A 22798-nucleotide genomic window follows, 5' to 3' on the forward strand; every position below is an offset into this window, starting at 1 on the left:
TCTACCAGATATAAGAAGATCACTTAATGTTGCTCTGTTCAGAGAACAGAGAATTTCAGAAGTTAGATGTTACTTTGAAAGTATGTTTAGAAGTTCTACATCTCCAACCGAAAAAGTTTATAATTTGCTTGTAAACTAAGTTTGCAAAGTGAAGTGAATAAACTGAAGTCACAATCGACTCACTTGTACGTTCTCATGTCAGCTAACATACCATCTTTTGATATTCTCAACTTCGGTTGGATCAACAAAGAAATAAAGCCATGTACTTGAACGTTTTATAGTAGCACTTAGTAGCTGTTTACTTAGAGCCGGGGTGAATCGCGTTGCTTCAAAAACTTGTATCTACTGATAGTCGGTCCTGAGCTAGTCTCAAGTCCGCTAGCCAACCCTGCTAGGCTCTATTTCTAGTCTGACACAGAGTACCTTCACCGTACAAAGGTTTCTAGTAACGAAGTCAAGCTCTTCTGCGAACGTTAGGAGTTGACTACTTTTGTTGAAGATCGTACTTTTCGTTGCGATATCCTATCGCCGGCTCACAATTTCAATAGCGATGTTAAATAACACCCAGGACAGTTCATCCCCTTGTCGCAATCCTATTTGTAAGGACTCGAGAGTGCCCCCGTAATATGCACGAATCACGTCACACGTTTCAGGGTAGTTTTGATCAGCCTCGCCAGTTTGTCCGGAAAACCATTTTCGTGCATCATCTGGCAGCGCTCTTTGCGCTCGACTGTATCACATGCTGCCTGGAAATCCACGAAAACAAAATGCGTGGACACGTTGTTATCTCGATAGTTCTGGAGAATTTGTCTATGGTAATTTGATACTTGTTGATGTGATGTTCGAGAAAACCCGACAATCAATGAAAATATGGTCGATTTGATTCAATGTTCGCAGGTCTGGTGATCGCCAGCTTGCCTTGGTTGGACTGGATATCATTGCGTGGAAAGAAAGTGCTTCTGATCACCAGACCTCGGGAACCTTGCTAAGTTAATGTATCGCTGACCGTTGTCGTTCGTTAGTTCGGTAGTTGACCATATATGTGTGTGGGAATTAAGGGCAAATTCTTCAACTACAGCCTAATCAACGTTCACGCTCCTACAAATTATAAATTCGATGATGCTAAGGACGAGTACTATCGAGTTGCATCGAAAGTGCAAATGCGTAAGTCAATTGGAAGGAATTCTTCCGTCCTGTCATTAGAAGATACAGTGGTAACCCGATTTTGTCACTCCCCGATTTTGTCACTCCCCGATTTTGTCATCCCCGATTTTGTCACGTTTTTTTACCCGATTTTGTCACGCTTCTTATTTATCAAAAGTTTAGTTTGGAAATGATTTTCAAACATGTCAAATGTGTTAAAACACTGTGAAAAGAACTGTGTTGATTATCGTAGAGTTTCCACAAAAGTTGTTTCTTATCTCCACAACTATAATAGCTAGAAGGTCACTTTCTTTAGCAAAGTTCTTTATAATAATCTTCTCAAAAATTTTGTAGAACATTGTTTTACTGTATCTCTTACTGCTTGAAAAATAAATTCTCTATCTTACTTTTAGGGGGGTTAATCAAAGAATCGTTCATACCATAAGAAAGAGCTTTTTACGCTGTGAAATTTCTCTGAACGTAGTTAGCCAGTATAATCAACCATTTCGACGCAATTAAAAAACGCGTGTTTTCATACCTGTGGGACCTGTGCTATGAACAGGTGACAAGTGTCCACAGAGAGGTAGAAGAAAGTGCGAAATGTCCTAAAAGTGATCAGAATGAAATATATGTAGTTCGTTCTAAGTTATCTGCAAAAAAATAAAAACTGAAAAAATTCCCGATTTTGTTACTGTCCCTTTTTGTCACCCCTAAATTCATCATGGGGGTGACAAAATCGGGTCATTACTGTATAACCTTCATCTATCGACTAATAATAACAGTTTAAGCCTTAAAAATTTTGCCGCGGGCTTAGGAATGGCAATCTCAAGAATTATGTTGTAACCTACTTTCCATGTCTGAAAATTCGGAAACACACCTGAAGGTATCCAAATGGAGACTCTAGCGCTCAAATCTGGGAGGAAGCACAAATGCCGGAGGAGTGGTTGGATGGCATTTGCCTTATTTTTTAAAATCTTTAAGTCCATCAACTCGACTGTAAAAACTATTGAGGTACCGCCATCCGGGGTGAGATTGTGCCAAATACCAAAAATGTTTATTTGTGAAAATTTATTATATCTATAGAAACTTGTGACCCAAATTCAAAATGATGATGAACATAACATATTTATTCATAACTTAGAATGTAACACAGATAATATTAGCAAACTATTTAGCCTAAACAGGGTTTCAAAGTTCGCGATCAAAAATACTCGGAAATAACTTACTTACTTACTTATGTGTCCATGTCCGCCGGTCCGGCAGAACAAAGGGATGAAATTAGAGATCTCCACTGCTGACGGTTACCCGCCATGACTTTTACCTGTCGCCAGGACAGGTTCTCGTCTACAGCTCGGATGTCGTTAGCTAAGCTCCGTCTCCATGAGCCTCTGGGTCTGCCTCTTCTACGCTGTCCTTGTGGATTCCAGTCGAGTGCTGCTCTGCAAACCTCGTTCGCTCCTTTCCTCAAGGTGTGTCCGATCCACTTCCACCTACGCTCACGAATTTCTGTGGCTATCGGCCGTTGATGACACCGACGATGGAGTTCCTCATTGGATATCCAATTATCAGGCCACCAGGCACGAATAATATATCGCAGGCACCGGTTAATGAATACCTGCAGTTTTTGCGTTGTCTCCGCTGAGACGCACCACGTTTCGCAGGCATACAGCAGTATGGATTTAACGTTTGAATTAAAGATTCGGGTTTTCGTACGTAGAGTGATCTGGTTTGAGCGCCAAATGTTTCGCAGATCTGCAAAGGCACTCCTGACCTTCCTGGTCCGTGTGGCTATATCAGTCTTGGTACCACCATCGGGCGTTTTTTGGCTACCAAGATATTGAAAGGCGTCTACCTGCACAACTTGTTGTCCCGCTACTGTGAAGTTGGTGGCATTGTCAGTGTTCACTACCATAGACTTAGTTTTCGCTACATTGACTGTGAGACCTGCTGCTTGGGAGCTCTCGGAGAGGCGTCTAACTTGCTCTGCATATCGTTTCGGCGTTGTGCGAGCAAGACAATGTCGTCGGCTAGGTCGAGGTCATTTAGCTGCTCCATCGTTAGAGGATTCCAAGGCAATCCTCGATTTGGTCTACTGTCAATTGCTCCAACTAATATCTCATCCATGACGATGAGAAACAGAAGCGGTGATAAAATGCAGCCCTGTCTCACGCCAGCAGTAACCCTTATGGGGTCGGACAAGACGCCGTCGTGCAAAACCTTGCACGAGAACGCCTCGTACTGAGCCTCGATGAGATGGACTAGCTTATCTGGAACTCCTCTACGCCTAAGTGCGCCCCAGATGCTTTCGTGATTGAGTCGGTCGAACGCCTTTTCGAAGTCAACGAACACCAGTAGAAGAGAGTCCTGGAATTCGTTGATCTGCTCCAATATAATGCGGAGCGTTGTGATATGGTCTACACATGATCGGCCAGCACGGAATCCAGCTTGCTGCCGCCGGAGAGTAGCGTCGATCTTCTCCTGGATCCGGTTGAGGATTACCTTACAGAGTACTTTGAGAGTAATACAGAGCAACGTGATGCCACGCCAGTTACCGCATTCCGTTAGGTCTCCTTTCTTAGGGACTTTGACCAATATGCCCTGCATCCAGTCCACCGGAAAAGTTGCTGTTTCCCAAATATTGCTGAAAAGCTGATGCATCATCTGGGCTGACCAAGATGGGTCAGCTTTGAGCATTTCGGCTGAAATACGATCTATCCCTGGCGCTCTATTGGATTTCATACTCTTGATGGCTGCTACAATTTCATCCAGCGATGGCGCCTCCGAGTTCACGCGATTTATTCGACGAACTGTAGGCGTCGTACGCTGCTGGTTTTGTTGGTCTCTGACATTTGAAACTCGGAAGAGTTGTTCAAAATGTTCAGTCCATCGCTTAAGCTGTTCTGTACGGTCAGTCAATAGCTGACCAGCTCTGTCCTTTAGCGGCATCTTTGTATTCATCCTGGCACCACTAAGGCGGCGAGAAATATCGTACAACAAACGGATATCACCATTAGCGGCGGCGGTTTCTCCTTGTTCGGCTAGGGAGTTAGTCCAGGCTCTCTTGTCCCACCTACAAGCACGTTTAACAGCCCTCTCCAGTTCGGCGTATCGTTGACGGGCAGCTGTCTTAGCCGATCTGGTCCGCGCTCGCTCAATGCCGGCTTTCGCCTCTCTCCGCTCGTCGATCTTCCTCCAAGTTTCATCCGAAATCCACTCCCTCCACCCACTGCGCGCTTTGCCGAGGGTTTCATCACTGGTCGTGATGAAGGCGTTCTTGATGCCGGTCCATTGCTCTTCGACGGTTCCACCAGATGGCAACTCCGAGGCTCGAGATTCAAGTTGTTCAACAAAAGCCCTTTTCACCTCAGGATTCTCCAATCGGCGGACGTCGTAGCGGCACCCAACTTTCTCCTCCCGTCGTTGGACACGTGCGACGCGCAGACGTATCTCAGCGATAACAAGATGATGGTCGGATGCAATGTCAGCGCTGCGTTTGTTGCGTACATCAAGAAGGCTCCTTCTCCATTTCCGGCTGATGCAGATGTGGTCGATTTGGTTTTCTGTTCGGCCGTCGCGGGAAACCCACGTGACTTTATGTACTGGTCTATGGGGGAAGAGCGATCCACCAATGACCATGTCGTTATTACCACAGAATTCTGTAAACAGCTCCCCGTTTTCGCTCATCTCTCCTAGGCCATGGCGTCCCATGACGCGTTCAAGGTCCGCGTTGTTTGAGCCAATCTTCGCGTTGAAGTCGCCCATGTGAATTTGGATGTCCCCCTTCGGGATTTTCTCAACCACGCTGTTCAGCTGGCTGTAAAAACTCTCTTTCTTCTGCAGGTCGGCAGCATCTGTTGGCGCATAGCACTGGATTGCCGTAAGGTTCCTAACCCGTGTTCTAAATCTGGCAACGATTATTCGCTCATTTATTGGTTCCCACTTCATCAGGGCCGCACGTGCCCCTGGGCTCAGTAGGAATCCAACTCCTCTTTCTCGAGTAGCATTTTCACCTCGTATGCCAGAGTAGAGCAAGACTTGCCCGGATGATGTCCTGTGTTCGCCAGTACCCGGCCAGCGGACCTCGCTCAGCCCCAGGATTTCAAGCTTCAGGCGGCTAGCTTCCCTTGCAAGTTGAGCCAGCTTGCCCTGCTGGGCAAGAGTCAGTATATTCCATGTTCCGATTCGTGTCCGTGTTTTCATGCTAAAGGTCGTTGCCAATAATCCGGAGAGATTTCTTCTTTCATTTTCATTAACTTTTTGTGTGTTCTGGTACAGTAGGCTGTTAACCTAAGGTCCTTATCCCGCTGATGGGGCTGCCATCTTAATGTGGGCGGGAGCCACTGTGCCCCCTTTCCTGTTAGCATACGACAACCGAGGTTGCGTACCCCAGCCGGCACCTCGTGGAGGTAGGAATAGGAGTTAATGAACAGAGGTTATGGAATGCACATGTTCACCCTTTGCCAGCCACTCGGAAATAACGCTTGTAAAAAATGTCCCGCATAAACCAACTCAAACAAGAAATCGCATTTTGAAGGTATATAAACTAATCATTTACAATGTATTGAAAGGTTGTTATGCGTTGGATAAATTTTGACTACAAAAATAACATTTTTCGAAACTTTGTACTTTTCGAGCTTTACGGGGGTGAGATTGTGCCAAGCCATAATGATCGATCCAATTTGTGGATTTCACATACACAACAAAAATACGTCAGTATACACTCGTACACTCACATTCTTTACTATTGAGCACAATATTTTGACAGATTAGATTGCATCCTTCATTTTGGAGCAAACAGCATCATAGGTCTGCTAAATAATTTAAACTAATTTTTATTTTTCCTCTAGAAATTTCAAATACTTTGAAGAAACACTCTAAAATAAAAGGAATATATTATACCGTGTATAAACTGCCAGTTTTAAGGAGGACGGAGGGGGGTGGGATAGGCCACATGTTCGGTGGCCGCGGGTTCTCGAATGAAGTAATGGTTACTTTTGTTAAATGATCAAATAGGTATGTCCCATTAGGATACACCCCTTCATATATCTCCCCCTTGTTAATCCTAGAAACGCTACTGGCTATATAAAGGGTGTCCATTGACTACGAACTTATTTTTAGTTATTTCAGATCTCCCCGGGTTATTTTCGTTCATACTTTTTGTATGATGCGTTGTTTTTGGCCGACCCCCTGCCCCTAATAGTCCACTTAGTTCATGGACGGCCCCATATGAACTACTTTATACTGATATTTATGTGTATTGTTTACAAACATGCTAATGTTCACTGTTTAGGTTTTTTGCCTAACCTTATGTTTTTGGCACAATGTCACCCCCTAGAAGGGGTGAGATTGTGCCAAAGTTCTCGCACTTCTAGTAAAACTAGGTTTCATTGTAACTAAACCATCTCTACGGTAGTTGTTAATTGAACAATTTAGTATATATTGACAGGTTTGAAATCAACTTAGTTCCTAAATTGTGTGTATACTGAGCTAAAGAACAAAAACATATGCTTTTTAGGCACAATCTCGCCCCGGATGACGGTATTACATTGCTCAATTCTGCCTATAAAGTGCTTTCCTGCATACTGTTCTGCAGACTGAGACCGTTAGTGGAGTCCTTTGTAGGTGGGCACCAAAATGAGTTTCGTGAGGGTCGCTCGCACGAGAGATTAGATGTTTACCCTGTATCAGTTACTACACAAGTTCGGGGAATACAACTTGCAGACTCATAATTTGTTATTGGATTTTAAGGCGGCGTACGATGCAGTCAAACGGAATGAGCTGTGACAAATATGTAATACTAGAACATGGTTTTATAGGAAAATTATTACGCTGATTCGTGCGACGCTGGATGGACTGAAGCATGGGGATGTACGTACTCTCTAACCTGTTATTCGACGTTTTCTTGGAAGGTGCAATAGGAAGAGCAAACGTGGAATGGAACGCGACCTTCCTCACGAAATCTCACATGTTTCTTGGTTTTGCATATGACGTCGATATCATCGGAATCAACTGTAAAGTAGTGAGAAATGCTTAGGTCTTTCAAACGAGAAGCAGCGCGATTAGAACTTATCATTGACACCGCCACAACCCATTGGTTTTAGTGCCGAAGTGAAGCTGGAACGATATTAAGTAATGGTAGAGTTCATATATCTTGGAAAGCTTGTGGCCTGTGACAACGATGAAAGCCGCGACGTAAAATGGACGAATTGCTGCCGTGAATTTGGCTTTCAACGGATTACGTAGCCAGCTAAAGTCCCCTACTTTGCTTGCAAATTCCCGGTGACTCTTTATGGACATGAATCATGGTCGACGATTGCATGGGATTTTCGAGAAAAAAATGGAGTGTGGCGTCAAAGCAATCTTATCTTAAGAAACGCTTCGTTTTTGTCAGTATCACAGGTACTAATTCGTCCTGTTTCGAAATAAAAAATAAGAGTTACGCTTTTGATACCTCGAAATAGTCGAGTCGATGTTCCTCATAGCATTTTTTCTCAGCTTTCTGATGGTGGTCTTGAAATTGAAATCGGTTGGAGGGAACATGGCGAAAACGGCGATTTTTTGATCAAATTCAACATGGCGGCCAAATCTAAGATGGCCGTAGATTTTTTTTTTTTCACTTCGTTCATAAATCCTATCTCGTTTCATTACAAAACTGCATCGTTTGTAGTTTGTCTCAAAGCAAATTTTGGAAATATCACAATAATTATATGAAAATTGTGAACCTTGCTACAAATAACTGGTTGTTTTATTCAGTTAATGCCATTGCACACCTGATTTTATGAATGTTTCTTGTAACATTTTTTCACAGCTTTCTAATGGTGGTCTTAAAATGAAAATCGGTTGGGAGGCTCATGGTGAAAACGGCGATTGTTTGATAAAATCCAATATGGCGACCAAATCCAAGATGGCCACCAAAAAAATTACTCCATTTGAAAGCCCTGTTCTTCTTCTTTACAGAACCGGGCCATTTGTTAGTTGTTTAATGGCAAATTTATGAAATATTACATGATATAGATCTCAGTTAGACCCCTTGGCGCACGAGGGGTCCACTATTTCGAGGTATCAAAAGTGTCATTCTTATTTTTTAACCATTTTCAACCAATTTAGCGCAAAAGTTCCAATATTTGAAGACCTCGTGTCAGTAGTGGCCCCGTTTCAGTGAGAATTACTCAAATAATACTGTTCATACATTGGGTTTGGCATTTTATTAACAGAAAAAATAAGCGACGCCATGTTTCGAACACCGAAACAAATACTCATGAAATCACTTTTTAATGCGATATTTGAATCGGAAAATGTCTTAAAAATTATGTAAATGTGTCCTACAGTGAGTATAGCATTAGCATATGTTATTTTTAAGGATGTTATGATAATAGGCTTAGCTTAATTAGAAGAACGAAAAATGAAATTCGCTCTATCCTGTATCTGAAAATCCGAATACAAATTGCTTCACAGGTCGAGTACTTCATTTGAATCATTTCATAATATACCTAAATTCGAGGACTATTCTGGACTTCAATGCGGTTGTTCACTGTTTGTGACCCGACATGGCAATCATTAAAATTCGACCTAACAGTAGTGGTACAACGACAATGGCGTCCCTCTTGATCCCAAAAAGTGGAGTCTAGCCAATACCTCGGAGCTAAGGTCTGCGGAATACTTGTCGATTGTGAAGGCAAACTGAAAAACAAAGGTTAAACTGCAGTGCTAAACACCGTATTTTGGAATAGACAGTGGACATTCCTGAGCCACAGACTTAGGGAGACAATCTATTTCTAGGTTTGACCTCCACTTTTATTGATTTGATTAATCAATTTCTATTATTTTATAAGCAAACGCCACGAAAAACTTTTCTTGGTTGCCTAGTGCACCCTTTCTCTCCTCGCCAGGAATAGGGTCTTGAATTTTTGCTTTTGGAATTCTGGTCATTGCTCATATAGTCATAGCTTCAACAACAGTACATAGTTAAAAGCAAAAAGCAAAAATGATTAGGTATTGTCTGGTCCTTTTTCAGCTTCCATTTTTTTTTGTTTTCTCATTGTAGCGAATTTATTAAGAATAAACGATACAATATAACTTTGAAGCAACTCATTTCGCATTACAATTGTGCTGAACTCAAAATTCAACCTCACATCAAATTTGCACCGGATATTTACTTCAAACATTTCCTCGAATGGATGCATTCATCATGGCGCTAGTCATTACTACTCGACTTTAGTAATTACACGTTAGCATGAAAATTCACCATCAAAATGCTATGAATAAAACCGTGTTCGCTATCTGCTGCGTAACACAGCACCGACCGAGCTACAATCGTGAAAAATGAAATATAACCATTGGATCATTTTAACCCGTAGCAATAAAGCTCCGGCATTCGTCGAAAAGAGTGAAATAATTACACTCAGCGGACTTTCAGCGGCGAAAAGGGGGTAGAAACTCAACGACGGAAGAAGAAGGAAAAAAACCAACAACCCTTTGTCGGAGAGTTCAAAGTGAAAACTTTCAGGTCGGCTGCGACGTAAGAAATGAGATTCCAGAGTCAAGATAGTTCGGAACCAGGGAAACTTTTCTCTCGGTGTTATAATACCATTGTGGCTATTTGGCTTTCTTCCCTTTCGCAGGCAAGTCCAGCAAATCAACTTTTGCCCACTTGAAAGTTCAATTTCAAACAAGCAGCAGAAGGGTTGCTTTCTTTACGGCGCTGCACCACCGCTGGCGCTGGCGCTGGGGACGAAAAGCGGAAAACCCGTTTCAAAAATATTTCCTCAAACAACAAACACATGCCACGGCAGAAGACGATCCGAACAGAATGCAGTCCACATCCCGAGCTCCCGCCCCGATAGAAGTGGGGTGGAAAAAAGAACCCACCAGAATTCACCCAACGGGGAATGGCGGTCTTTCTAAACGTGGTCTTCATTTAAGATTTCTTTTAAAATGAGATTTTTGTGTTGATTTTCATAAAAAAATATCAAACCCAGACAAATTTGTAAACATATTTGTAAACTTTAACAATTTGAGCATAAGATTATATTAGGAAAACAGATTTTTATTCGACTACTAACTAAGCCATTGTACTTAGTCGGGGGTCGATTGCCAAGCTTAATTGAAAAGCCCTCTTTTTAAAGCAAATTATGACCTTTCCTCGATGGGAATGACAAAGCACCAATGATGGCATTATACCGCTTCATCCGTGAGTTTCCAGTTCCTAGTGTGGTCCGATTTGGTGTCTTGAAATAATTTTTATTTAGTTGCTGTTCAAGTAATGATTGAAATCAAAGCTCGAATTTTCTATGGAAATGGGAAATAAAAAGAAAGCGGCAAAGACAAAGAAAGCAAAGTGAGACACTCTCTAGTGACGATCACAGCAGAGAGAAGCAAATTAAGCTGAAAAAATCAAATCAACCGTAGCGAACACTTTGCAATCAGTTCAATATAGATAAACGAAGCAATAAGTTGTTGGATGAATCGAACAAGGAAGGAATATAAAATCATGATGTGGGCAATACTAGTGTTGATTGTTTAGTTGAACGAATACAGGCATACCTCGTTATAACATAACTATTTTAAACTAGTTATGTCACGTTGCATTTATGTTATCAATTTATCAACCTGATCAATACAAAAATTTCTAGAGAAAGCACTTTTTATAAAAAGAAAATAAGATATAGATGAGCGTGGTAGTTCTAGTAAGTTTTTTTATCGGCATGCAACATTTTTTTCTAGAAACAACCAAAAAGTGTCCTTGTGAATCCATCTACCAACATCTATCGGACGAAACTGTCTGAAGATTCTGCACAATAAACTTGAGCAGCTATAAAAAAACACGGGATTATTTCGTTCGTCTTCTGCCGGTACTTGAAGTAGCCATCCGTCGTCGTCGTCGTCGTCAGTTTGTGTTCCTTTCGCCAACCTAAACAGTCCCACCAGGCAGTGGGAGGCTGGTGTGGGGTGGCAAACAGCTTTATGCATCTTCAAGATTAGGACGTTTTCGGTCGCCCCCGCAGCTGATTTAATTGCGGACTCATCGGAGTGATTGTTTACTCGGGAGAAAGCAGCGGATCGCGGCCTGCCGCCAGACGGTCGAAGAAAAATTGAATAACGAAACAGCAGGGAAAGAAAATGATGGAATTTGCTCTTCGTATTATTATAGGCGAGAAGGGACACTCACGGGATTGTGTACTGAAACGCAAATTCCGAGCCATCCAGTCACCGCACCGCACCGCCCGGGAAGCGAACGGGCAAGACACGAAACACGAGTGACGAAATTCGGTGGAAAAATCTTTCAAACTAACTGACATTCCAATTACATTAGGATGATTGGCATCAATTAAGGGATCATTGCAAGGGAACCGAAAAGCCATATCGCCGCACTGACTATGGTGTGGAGCAGATAGGAGGCACGATCAACGGAGTCGGCTTTGATTAGGGATGACACTGTCGACCGGGGTCGGCACCGGTACATGATTGGGCTTTTTGTTTTTTGCCTGCGGAAAGTTTGTTTTTCGTTTTCCACTTCATTAGAGACTGCTGTCGGCTGTCGCAATTGGATGCGCATGTACACATACAAACTATTAGTTGTCTGCGAGCTGACGGGTCACTGAACACACTTTTGAAATAGTGGTGAAATACATATTGTTTGGTTGCCTATTAGCTTTAAATTAATTCGAATTGACTAATTGATTATTATTGGTTTGTTCATAATACAATACAGTACAGGAGAAGAACGTTTATCATTAAATAAAAGAAAATAAATGAATGTCTTCAAATTGTAATTATTAATATTTGTCATTAGCAGTCTTCAGAGAAACTTATCAAGACTGAGATTTGATCTGAAATCTGAAATTAAAAAAAAGAAAACTTTTCCAATTAAATTCACAGAGTGTGTGTTCGAAAACAGACATTGATGAATGAACACATTGATGAATGAACACATTGATGAATTGGCCTGCAAATCGTAGGAAAAATACGTAACTGTCGCGAATAAATATACATAGTAGAATTTAATTGGATTCAATTTTTTTTTATTTAATTTCAGGTTTCGTATTCTACTAAGATGCTCCAAAACTTCAGTCTGAGATTTGATGTTTTTTCCGACGTTTCGACACATCGTTGATGTTTTTTTTTCAAGGGATAATATCATTTACTTCTAAATTGTTACTAAAAATCCACTAGGTATGGATTGGGGCAGTTTCATCACTTCGGTTTTCTCTGGTTGATGTTTTTTCTAAAGTCAGATAATAGCCATCTAAAGCCATATAAATCACGCTTCCCAGTGTTAACGGTACAACTACACTCAAAATAATCCCCACGTTCTTTCCACTTGAAAAATTACGTAAATTTCTCTACAGGAAGTTACATGATTTTCCAATAATTGTTATCCTTTGAGCATTTCTAGAGCTCTGGTTCAGTTCCCACTTTAGCAATTTAATGAGTGGTTTGGCATTGCAATCAAATGCCTATTTAAAGTCTCTATATAGTGCTACTTTATTACCATTATCCGTTATATCCAACTAGTTAGATATAGTTCAGATTTACTTTTCTATATTTTTGCAATGTTACCAGATTCCAATGATATATTGTGGAGCACCGCCTGCTCGAAGCAGTTATTTTGAATTTGTCTGATATATCAAACTGCATCTTTTGTGCTCCAATGATGTCTCACTTTCCTTACAGGTTTTCTTTCTTTATATATATACTAGCTGACCCGATAAACTTCGTATTGCCACAAATTAAACTGTGTTGTACATAAATCCTAAATCTCGGATGACCTTTATCACAATCTCGAGTTTTGCAAGTTTCTGAGGAGTTCATGGGTGGTTTAATATACAAATTTTCCTCACAGTAAAGTAGAAAATAACTCCTCCCATTGCTTAGCTTGATAAAATAAAGCAGATAACATTTAAATATTCGCCATCATTACAAACCATTTCGCCGAATACCATTTTGCGGAACAGCAATTCTCGGTTGACCATAACGCGGAATATAGAGTTTCGCAGAATACCATTTCGTGAAAAACCTTACCGAACCTTACTAGAGGTCAGTAAACCTAGAAAAATAAATAAACCTAGATAGAGGTGACCTCTACAGGGGGCTGCCCCCCGCCCCCCGCTTCCGACGGCAGGTCGCCGGCAACACTCGCGGCCTGTAGCCGTCTCGCGCTGAATTATCTAATGTTACTATTGATAATTTTTGGTGGTCTTGTTATTGGTTAATGTTTTATAAAAGAGTCTAAAATTTCTCGAGTTTGATTAGTTTTTGAGTTACGCAAAAATTTCTGTTTTATTTGTACGATAGTCCCCCTACCACACGGGCGAGGGGTCTCAAACCATCATTAAAAAAATTCCTGCCTCCAAAACCCCCCACATGCCAAATTTGGTTCCATTTGCTTGATTACTTTTCGGCTTATGAGGAAACTTGTATTTCATTTGTATGGGAGCCCCCCTCCTAAAAAGGGAGAGGGGTCCTAATTCATCATAGAAAAAATTCCTGCCTCCAAAAACACCCACATGCCAAATATGCCCCTCCTGAAGCGGGGAGAGGCTTCAATTCACCATAGGAAACATTCTTGTTTCAAAAAAGACCCACATGTAAAATTTTGTTCCATTTGCTTGATTAACTCTCGAGTTATGCAGAAATTTGTGTTTCATTTGTATGGGAGCCCCCCCTCTTAGTGGGAAGAGGGGTCTCTAACCATCATAAGAACCTTCCCTGGCCCCAAAAACCCCTATATGCAAATTTTCACGTCGATCGTAGTTTTCGATTCTATAAGGAACATTCGGGCAGACAGACAGAAATCCATTTTTATTGGTATTGATTTGTATGGGAGCCCCCTCTCTTAGTGGGGAGAGGGATCTCTAACCATCATAAGAACCTTCCCTGGCACCAAAGACCCCTACATGCAAATTTTGACGCCGTTCGGTTCAGTAATTTTCGATTCTAAAAGGAACATAGGGACAGACAGACAGAAATCCTTTTTTATAGGTATAGATTAAACTTTTTTGATATCAATAATTTCCACGACCGATATGACTGAGTGGACTATCCTATCCCAAACTCCTCCCACATGTCGAACTTAGATCGATTTACAAAACCATGTAGTATTGGCACTGTTGAACGCTTCCACAAAATCGCTGCAGAACTGTTGTCTGAGCATATTTCGGCTGCCTAGAATTGCTACCGTTGTCACAATATACTTCCAGAGGCGTCAGAGATGGCGCAATGCATCAGGATAGGCTAGCAACGCGGAACGCTTGGGTTCAAATCCAGCAGCGGTATGTGTTAGTTAGAGTTTTTTATATGTTCTTCTTTGGGGAATGGCGTATGTAGTCAAACCAAAATCGTAACAAATTTTCAGTTACTCTCCGACGTTTCGTTTTTCATTTTTAAAGCTTTTTCAAGGAATTTATTTATTTATTTATTTATTTATTTATTTATTTATTTATTTATTAATATAACATTCATCTGACTAATTGTCTTAATGAAAAATTTCGAAAAGTGACACAAAAATATTATAGTCTACACAATAAAAGCTTTTGTCGAAATTTGTTAGACGGCACACCAAAGTCAAACAGGTCTTCTACTGTACGAAAGGTACGCATGCAGGAGGTTAACGGTTCGTTGAATCCAAACATCGTGCGGTGAAAGCGGAGCTGAAGCAAACCACTAGAACGGAGGGTACATTGCGCGGCACGAAAGTTGAGCTGCGATAGAATTCTCGGGCTATCGATTTCACTATTTATCACTTTCGCTACAAACATTGCTTGCTCAATCTTTCGGCGGCGTTCAAGAGTGTCGATGCCAAGAAGGCGGCAGCGGTCGGGATACGGGGGCAAGTTCGCCGGATCACGCCAAGGTAGATCACGTAGTGCGAATCGGAGGAACCGTTTTTGTACACGTTCTATTCGCAAGTTTCAAACAAGTTGTTGAGGACACCATACTAAACTAGCATATTCAAGTAGCGGTCGCACCAGTGAGCAATATAAGGCCTTTAAGCAATGAGGATCGTTGAAATCCCGAGCAATTTTCGAGATGAAGCCAAGCTGACGTGTTGCCTTAGCGATGACGTTTATGCGGTGTGAATTGAAAGAGAGCTTCGCATCTAACAAAACACCTAGGTCGCTAACGTGATCTACTCTTGCTAGTTCCTGGTTGTCGATCTGATACTGAAACACTATTCACAGTGATTCACAGTGCGGTGAAAGGTAACACAGATTCACAGTGCGGTGAAAGGTAACAACATGACACTTAGCTATACTAATAAGTAACCAGTTACTACGGCACCAGCTTACGAATACGAATACCTCCAGGAGCTCTTGTAATCGGCGACAGTCTTCGATGGATCGTACCGGCACATAAAGCTTCAAATCATCGGCGTACACAAGTTTTACGCCAACACCCAACAGTAATGTAACATCGTTGAAAAATAGTGCGAATAATAGAGGCCCCATGTTACTGCCTTGCGGGACACCAGAATTATTAGTAAATTCAGTAGAACAGCATTTATCGAGCTTTACACGGAGAACTCTTTCGCGCAAGTACGAACTCAGCCATGCAGTAAACTTCCGTGATGCACCAAGCCGCGAGATTTTCTTTAACAATATGCCATGGTCTATCCGATCGAACGCCGCTTTCAAGTCGGTATAGATTGCATCAACTTGAGCCTTCTGCTCCATGTGTGTAATACATGTAGACGTAAAATCGAGAAGATTTGTGCAAACAGATCGACCAGGCATAAATCCGTGTTGATCAGTCGAGATATAGTTTTTTGTTCGGGATAAAACGAAAGTGCTTACAATTATTTCAACTTCGAGGCAGCAGAAAGGCTGGTTATGCCACGATAATTCCTTACATTCCGACGAACACCACTTTTGTATACAGGAAACATAAAAGACTCCTTCCAGATTGTAGGAAATATGCCTTGCTCAAACGATTTGTTGAAAATATACCGCAGAGGATCGGCCAGTACAGCTGCACATCGAGCAATAACGACAGACGGAATACCATCCGGTCCCGCAGAGAACGAGCGTTTCAATTTTTTTGCAGCAGCTAGAACCATATCAGCAGTTATATCGAATGTGTTCAAATAAAAATGAAAAGCAAAACGTCGGAGAATAACTGAAAATTGGTTACGATTTTGGGTTGACTACATACGCCATTTCCCAAAGAAGTTACAAACAATAAGTCGAGACCATACTATGTATTTTATATGGTCTATGTTAATCGCATGAAACGACTACAGAAGTTAGGAGGAGGAGGAGGAGGTAGAAAATAGAACTTCAAGTGCTATGTTAAGTATAAATTTTTGACAAAGTTTCTGTAGAAGATTCTATGCAGCGAACTCAAAGCAACTTTAAAGTTCGGTTAATTACAAGTAAAGCTGTTAGTATATATATAAAACTTGTTAACCTTCCTTAGGCTCCATTACCCGAACTTTTAGTTACTTTCAAGTTGCATGTTGAACTTTCAAGCTGCATGTTGTTCTTTGAAGGTGCTACAGATAACGGTACGGTAAACAAATGTGTCTGGTTGTTCAGCAAGAAAGTTCTGCGGAACTAAATTTGAACCAAATATGAACTTTCAAGTTCGTTCTTTAAGTGAAATTCGAACTTTTGGTTTCTTGGGTAATATCTCAGCACCTGATTTCCAAGAAATCGAATGATAAATCGGGTTGTATGAAATGTATTCTGTCGACATCAGTGCTTTTTGACATTGATTTTTCTTTTTTGTCCGGCTTTTCAGTCTTTTATAGATACCAGAACAGTTTTTTAAATTCTTTCCGACGTTTCGGAAATCCTTTTTCAAGTATTATATATTGTCCGTTCTTTTCCGTTTGTCTTTGGTGTTAAGGAATTAAATATCTTCTGTTGGTTTTTGTTGCATATCTGTCGTCTGCAGAGGTTGGAGAATTCGCAAATTGAATATATACACCAAGCATCGGCAAGCAACTTTATCAGGAGTATTGACGAAACTTAAAACAAAAAGAACATTCAAAGTCGCAGTCGGTAATAAGGAAATGTTTATTCAAAAACTATTCTTTAATCATATTCAAGCAGTGGTTGTGTAAATTTCAAGCCGAAAGCAATTATATTTGGAAAAAATCCCAAGACAGTCAATTTTTTCATTGGCAGCCACAGCCAGTATGTTATTTACTTCTTCTGGGTTGAAGAATTGTGCGATATTATCGAAAAGTTAGAGTGCTTCCTGGAAAAAGCGTTTCGCTCGATAAAATTCCTAAACATGATTTAAAATCTGTCTCTAAAATTACCAACAAACTTATAAACAAAGCCCAAAATGGTCACCTTGTGAAGAATAATTGTAATCTAATTCAAATTTTGTTTTCGTTTGTTTTGAAGCAAAGTTAATTACTTGAACATATGTACTTAGTTGAAATTATTATGGAAGTTGTAATCTCCTAATGTCAGAAAATCGAAAAAAGTGTCAAAAGGAGCCCGGTATCTAAAAGGATATTGAACCGGTGACAAAGATTTATTCTTAAATAACCTTCATTATAAAATTTTGTTAATCTGCAAGCAAAATACTCGGGGGGCTCTGTAGCCGCAAGGTTACCGAGTCTGCTTTGACAAGCGAATGGTCATGGGTTCGAATCTTAGTAGAATCAGGTCATTCGCTGTCAAAGTGACCTTAGCATGTGTTTATTCTCAGGCCCCTCATCACTCTTCCTTCATGCTGAATTCTATAATATCCTAATATGGCCTGGCTATTTGCGCCAGAGATATGCCTGTAATTGGGTACAGCGCTGGCATGTGGAATGAGGTGGGTAAAGTAGAGCAAAGCATTGAAGGAAGAAGAATACACAATGACACACAGACACAAGCACGCATAAAATTCATTAAGCATACCGCTCAGTTAATAGCGATAGCAGCAAAAATAGATGCAGTGCAGGTTATACAGCAAACACTCAGGCGATATCGCAATAGATCAGCGATACAGGTCGCAGTGATGAGTCCATACAGGAAAATAAGCAAAATACTCTAACATTTTTTATTCGACGGTCAAATGGTGATTACGATTTGAATATTTAAAAAATGGTGCAAAACATTTTATTCTGACAACACAAATTCAATGCTTAATAAAAATGACAAACTTTCCGAGCAAAACTTTTTGCCATTAGTCTGCATTCATAGCACCAGACGGTCATCGTAATCTCAGCTGCTGCAACTGCTCATGTCGGCAATAGCGAAGCGCAGTCCAAGCCATCTATTGCATGCATCGTGCAAATATAAATATTTAAATTTATCGCCCCTCTGGAGTCTGGTGGAACGAAAAACCGACTCCAATTCGAATTGGCGTTGGACCAGACCAGTGGTTGGTGTCCATTCAGCGGACACTGCCCGCACCGTATCTGAGTGTAAGCTACGAAAAATATAAACGGCTGACGATACAGCAAATCTACAAACAGCAATTTAGAATGCGGCTCAAAAAAAAAAAACGAAGCTCTCAAGCGTACTTTATAGAAACACCAATAAACACACGGAAAAAAATGTCGGCGATTATAGAAATGCAAGCTCAAATCCATTCGAGTGCGAAAAAAGATCTTCAAAATTAAAGAAATCAATAACCTTTAGAACCGAACATCCCCTTCCCCTTCTCTCCGATTCTTTTGATGCATCATGTTCTCACTGCGTTTTGCTTCGATCCAGCGAGAAACCGAGCCGGGCAGAAAATGGATCTGCACATCAGGCTGCAGGTATCGACAAAATCCATTTTCCGCACTGCTAGAGCCGGTAAGCTTTTCGAAGTGCCATTCTGTGTTGGAACAAAAAAAAAATATCCTCGCAGAAAAAAACGGCTACCAACACCTAAACGAAATACTTTTGAACCGAAGATAGTGTACACTACATACCGACAGATCCCGGATTGCAACACGCCGGGAGAAGAAACCGGAAGATTCCTTTTAGCATTTAATTTTAATGCGAATAAGTTTTTCGCTTGCGATCCGTGCGCCGGAAAAAGCGCCACTAACAGCGGTCCTCGTCAGAATAGTTTTCCCACCGGATTCAAGATTCGCATTATCCCATGAAAATGATATGGATATTTTCCGGTTTTGGTTCACCTTTCTTTCCTGCTGCTGTTGCTGCAGCGCAGCGGAGCCCTGTTGGCAACCGATTGTTTTTCACTTGCACTTTCCATATTGCTCCTTGTAGAATAACTTCGTTGCTGTTTTTTCTCCATTTCTGTCGTTGCAGATCTGCCCACGTTGAAGCTGGAACTGGGGACGAATATGAACCCGGAAGACATCGAGGAAGGAGATGACGTGTACTTTGAATGTAAAGTGAATGCAAATCCGTCTGCATACAAAGTGGTGTGGAAGCATAATGTGAGTACCATTGCAAAACGATACCTTTAGTTAGCGGAGGAACGTCCGACCACGTGCCCTTGCCAGATGAGATGAGATGATGGCGACGATGCGCGATGCGGGAAGGGCGATAAAGATAGCGCACGGGTTTTTATGCGACACCTAAGTGGTCCCAGAACGGAAACATATCGTTGCCTGGCCTCGCAGGAGATAGGGACGGTCTACAGGGGAATGTGTAGATTGCTTTGCTAGTCTTGGGCCAGTTTAGAAGATGCAATTGCGACCTGCTTCGAAAGATTTGTTGCGTGATTTAGAGCGTGACACTTTGGGGTGATTTGTTTTTTAAACATTTCTCATAATGCTACTGCAATCTAATCAGTGGAATGTTTAAATCGAAAGGGAAGTGACGACAAGAAAGTGTTGCATTAACAATCTTTGACCACACATAATTTAAATTTGTATGAATATCATGGAACTACGTGAACTGTATCAATCATCATTGCTTATAACCTTTCTGTAAGTCAAGAGACGTTGTCAACTACATACAACAAGTCGTTTGTTATTTAACTTTCATTTGGTATAGGCAAATCAGTAACTGTCTACACAAAAAATTCAAATCACAGGAGATATCTGACGAAGTAAACAATTAGTGACAGTGATATGTAAACATGCTGCAGCTGGTAGCATCTGTTCACTACCGGAAAAAACTACTTCGGTAGCGGATTTCCTGGGAAACAAATCGGCATACAATGCTGAATGCATAACATTCGTGTTGATCGAATTCAACATTTCCAACACTCGACTATGTGAAACTGGGCTGCGGCGCCGTTGCTGTTGATTTGTCTATCTGTTCTGTTCGTTTCTCAAGTTTTGATGTCTTTTCTTTTTACGTGCTCAAAATATTTATTTTCTCTGAACTTTGGGATTTCTCATGCTGATGCTAGGGCTCATCAACAATGCAATCGAAATTCAAGCAGTCAAATTCTGCTAATATTAAATACTGTGTTAGAGAACAACTAACAACAATGATTGTTTTGACAAATATAATATCATTTGCTATGTTTATTCAAATAATAGAATGACAAACTTTTTCTTTTATAACAATAATTATAATCAAACGATCTTGGTGAGATCTTGTTCCACTTTGGAATATTTTATTTAAAATGCCCATTTTATGACACTTCAAATTCATATATCAGTATCTTCCAAACGTTTTAGTCGGCCTCAAACTTCTGAGGGCATTTTATAAAATATTACTACGTCTTATGGCAAGGTTTGAGATAGGCTGTCATTCCAAAAAATCGAAAAATGCGTGCGTCATGGAAATATGAAAGATTTTGAACGCTAATAGCTCTGCTTATTATGAATGGATTTTCATGGTTTAGATACCGCTCGGCTCATAATAGATGTAGCAATTAAGTGATTTCTATTATAATTTTCTATGTTCATACAATTTCTTCGCGATCGCCTTGCTCCACAGGCATTTACATTCTGATTATGCTATGTTTAGAAAAAAAAGCAACAAAACCTCCTCGTACCAACAGGTTGAAGATTCTTTACGACGTAAAGACTTATACTAATTTGATATCTGTGCTTGGGAAGTACTCCAGAATAAGTGACAAAGTCCTCTCGTCTTAACAAGATTCCTTATAACAGCGACAAACCAAGTCCAATTTGATGTCCTGAAAGTGCACAGTTATAAAAAAGCGAGCGACCAACCCTATCTTTTGCCCTATTGTAAGAATTAAGTCGGATCTGTCCTCTTTCTGGCGATTTTTCAAAGGTAGAAAATGTAATCAGTCGATTCCGCTGGACATGTCGTTCGACGGCAAAACGAGCCACGACGCTGAAAGTTCTGCCGAACTCTTCGCCACTTTTTTCAAATCAGTTTACAGCGTTCAGTCTCCGATTGCATGCCCGGAAATACTAAACTCTTTGCCATCGTATGATATCCACATGCCATGCCCAACTTTCACCGTAGCACAGGTCATCAGCGCGTTAAAGTGGAAGTTATCTGCTATTACACCTATTCTCAAAGAAGGCAACGTTCAAGACGTTAAAAATTACCGACCGATTTCGATTCTCTACTGTCTAGCAAAAACGCTCGAACTTTTGATTCACGATAAGATGTACTCTGCTGCTAAACCCATAATATGTGAATATCAACACGGCTTCATGAAAAATCGCTCTACTACCACAAATCTTATGACATACACTAGCACGCTCAACTCTAGTCTGGAGAAGCGATGTCAAGTGGACAGCATTTACGTGGATTTTGCCAAGGCGTTCGATAAAGTACCCCACGAATTAACACTGAAGAAGCTTGAGAAGCTAGGTTTTCCTCATTGGCTCAGCGCATGGTTGAAATCTTATCTATTGGATAGATCAGCAGTCGTTAAATTAGGATCGGCCGAGTCAGGTAGTTTTTCAACACCATCTGGCGTGCCACAAGGCAGTCACCTTGGTCCCTTGATTTTCATTTTGTTCGTAAATGACATGAGCTAAACTTGAGTTGAACTTTCTTAGATATTGTCAAAATATTGCATTTTCATATAAATTAAACCTCGTGCGGGTCTCCTGGGATAGCTTTTCTTTTCTGCATGAGGCATATTATACTGCAAGTAGGGCATATTGCCCCGCTTTGTTGAGTAATTTGCAATTTACCTGGAATTTAGACGCGGGTAATAAATTCTTCCTAGCACTTTTATTCTACAATACTAACTGAGGAAACAGACTCTCACTTATATCTATTTATCTGTATTTAAAGCTTCCTCTGCAATGGGGCTTATTGCACCGTCGCAAGTGGGGCATATTGCCCGCATACGACATAGCGGGAAAAATATTAAATAATTAAGCAAACTAAGCGTTTCTCATCGGTTTTTCGCCTGAGATAATGTTTTAGAGCTTCACTTTACGCAATCGAATCGCAACAACAGGATATTTACAGATTTTAACCACAAAAGGCTGTTTTCATCGAGTTTTAAAGTTCCTCATTAGTTTTGCATTTTAATTTGTGCTAGTTTGGGAATAAACGAACTGGGGCGTATTTCCCACCTATGCCACATTATACACATGTTCCCTATATGAAAAGTAATTCGAGGTCTTCAAATATTGGAACTTTTGCAATTAATTGGTTGAAAATGGTTGAAAATGGTTAAAAATAAGAATTACAATTTAAATACCTCGAAATAGTGGACCCCTCGTTCGCCAAGGGGGCTAACAGTTTCAAAACAGTTGAAATTTGTGCAAACCTTGAGATCTATACCAAATGATATTTCATAAATTTGCCATGAAAATACTAGCAAATGACCCGGTTCTGTAAAGAAGAAAAACAGGGCT

The 22798-nt window shown here is 40.8% G+C and overlaps 1 protein-coding gene across 1 annotated transcript in view; it reads left to right on the plus strand.

The window, feature by feature from the left end:
- Positions 1-22798, plus strand: part of LOC128739588 (synaptogenesis protein syg-2) — a 407709-nt gene that overhangs the window by 141741 nt on the left and 243170 nt on the right. Inside the window, exon 9 of the mRNA XM_053835083.1 lies at positions 19350-19480. Coding sequence (XP_053691058.1) covers positions 19350-19480 — 131 coding nt within the window. The remainder of the gene's footprint in view (positions 1-19349; positions 19481-22798) is intronic.

The sequence above is a fragment of the Sabethes cyaneus genome, chromosome 3, assembly GCF_943734655.1.
Source record: "Sabethes cyaneus chromosome 3, idSabCyanKW18_F2, whole genome shotgun sequence".
Taxonomy (NCBI): domain Eukaryota; kingdom Metazoa; phylum Arthropoda; class Insecta; order Diptera; family Culicidae; genus Sabethes; species Sabethes cyaneus.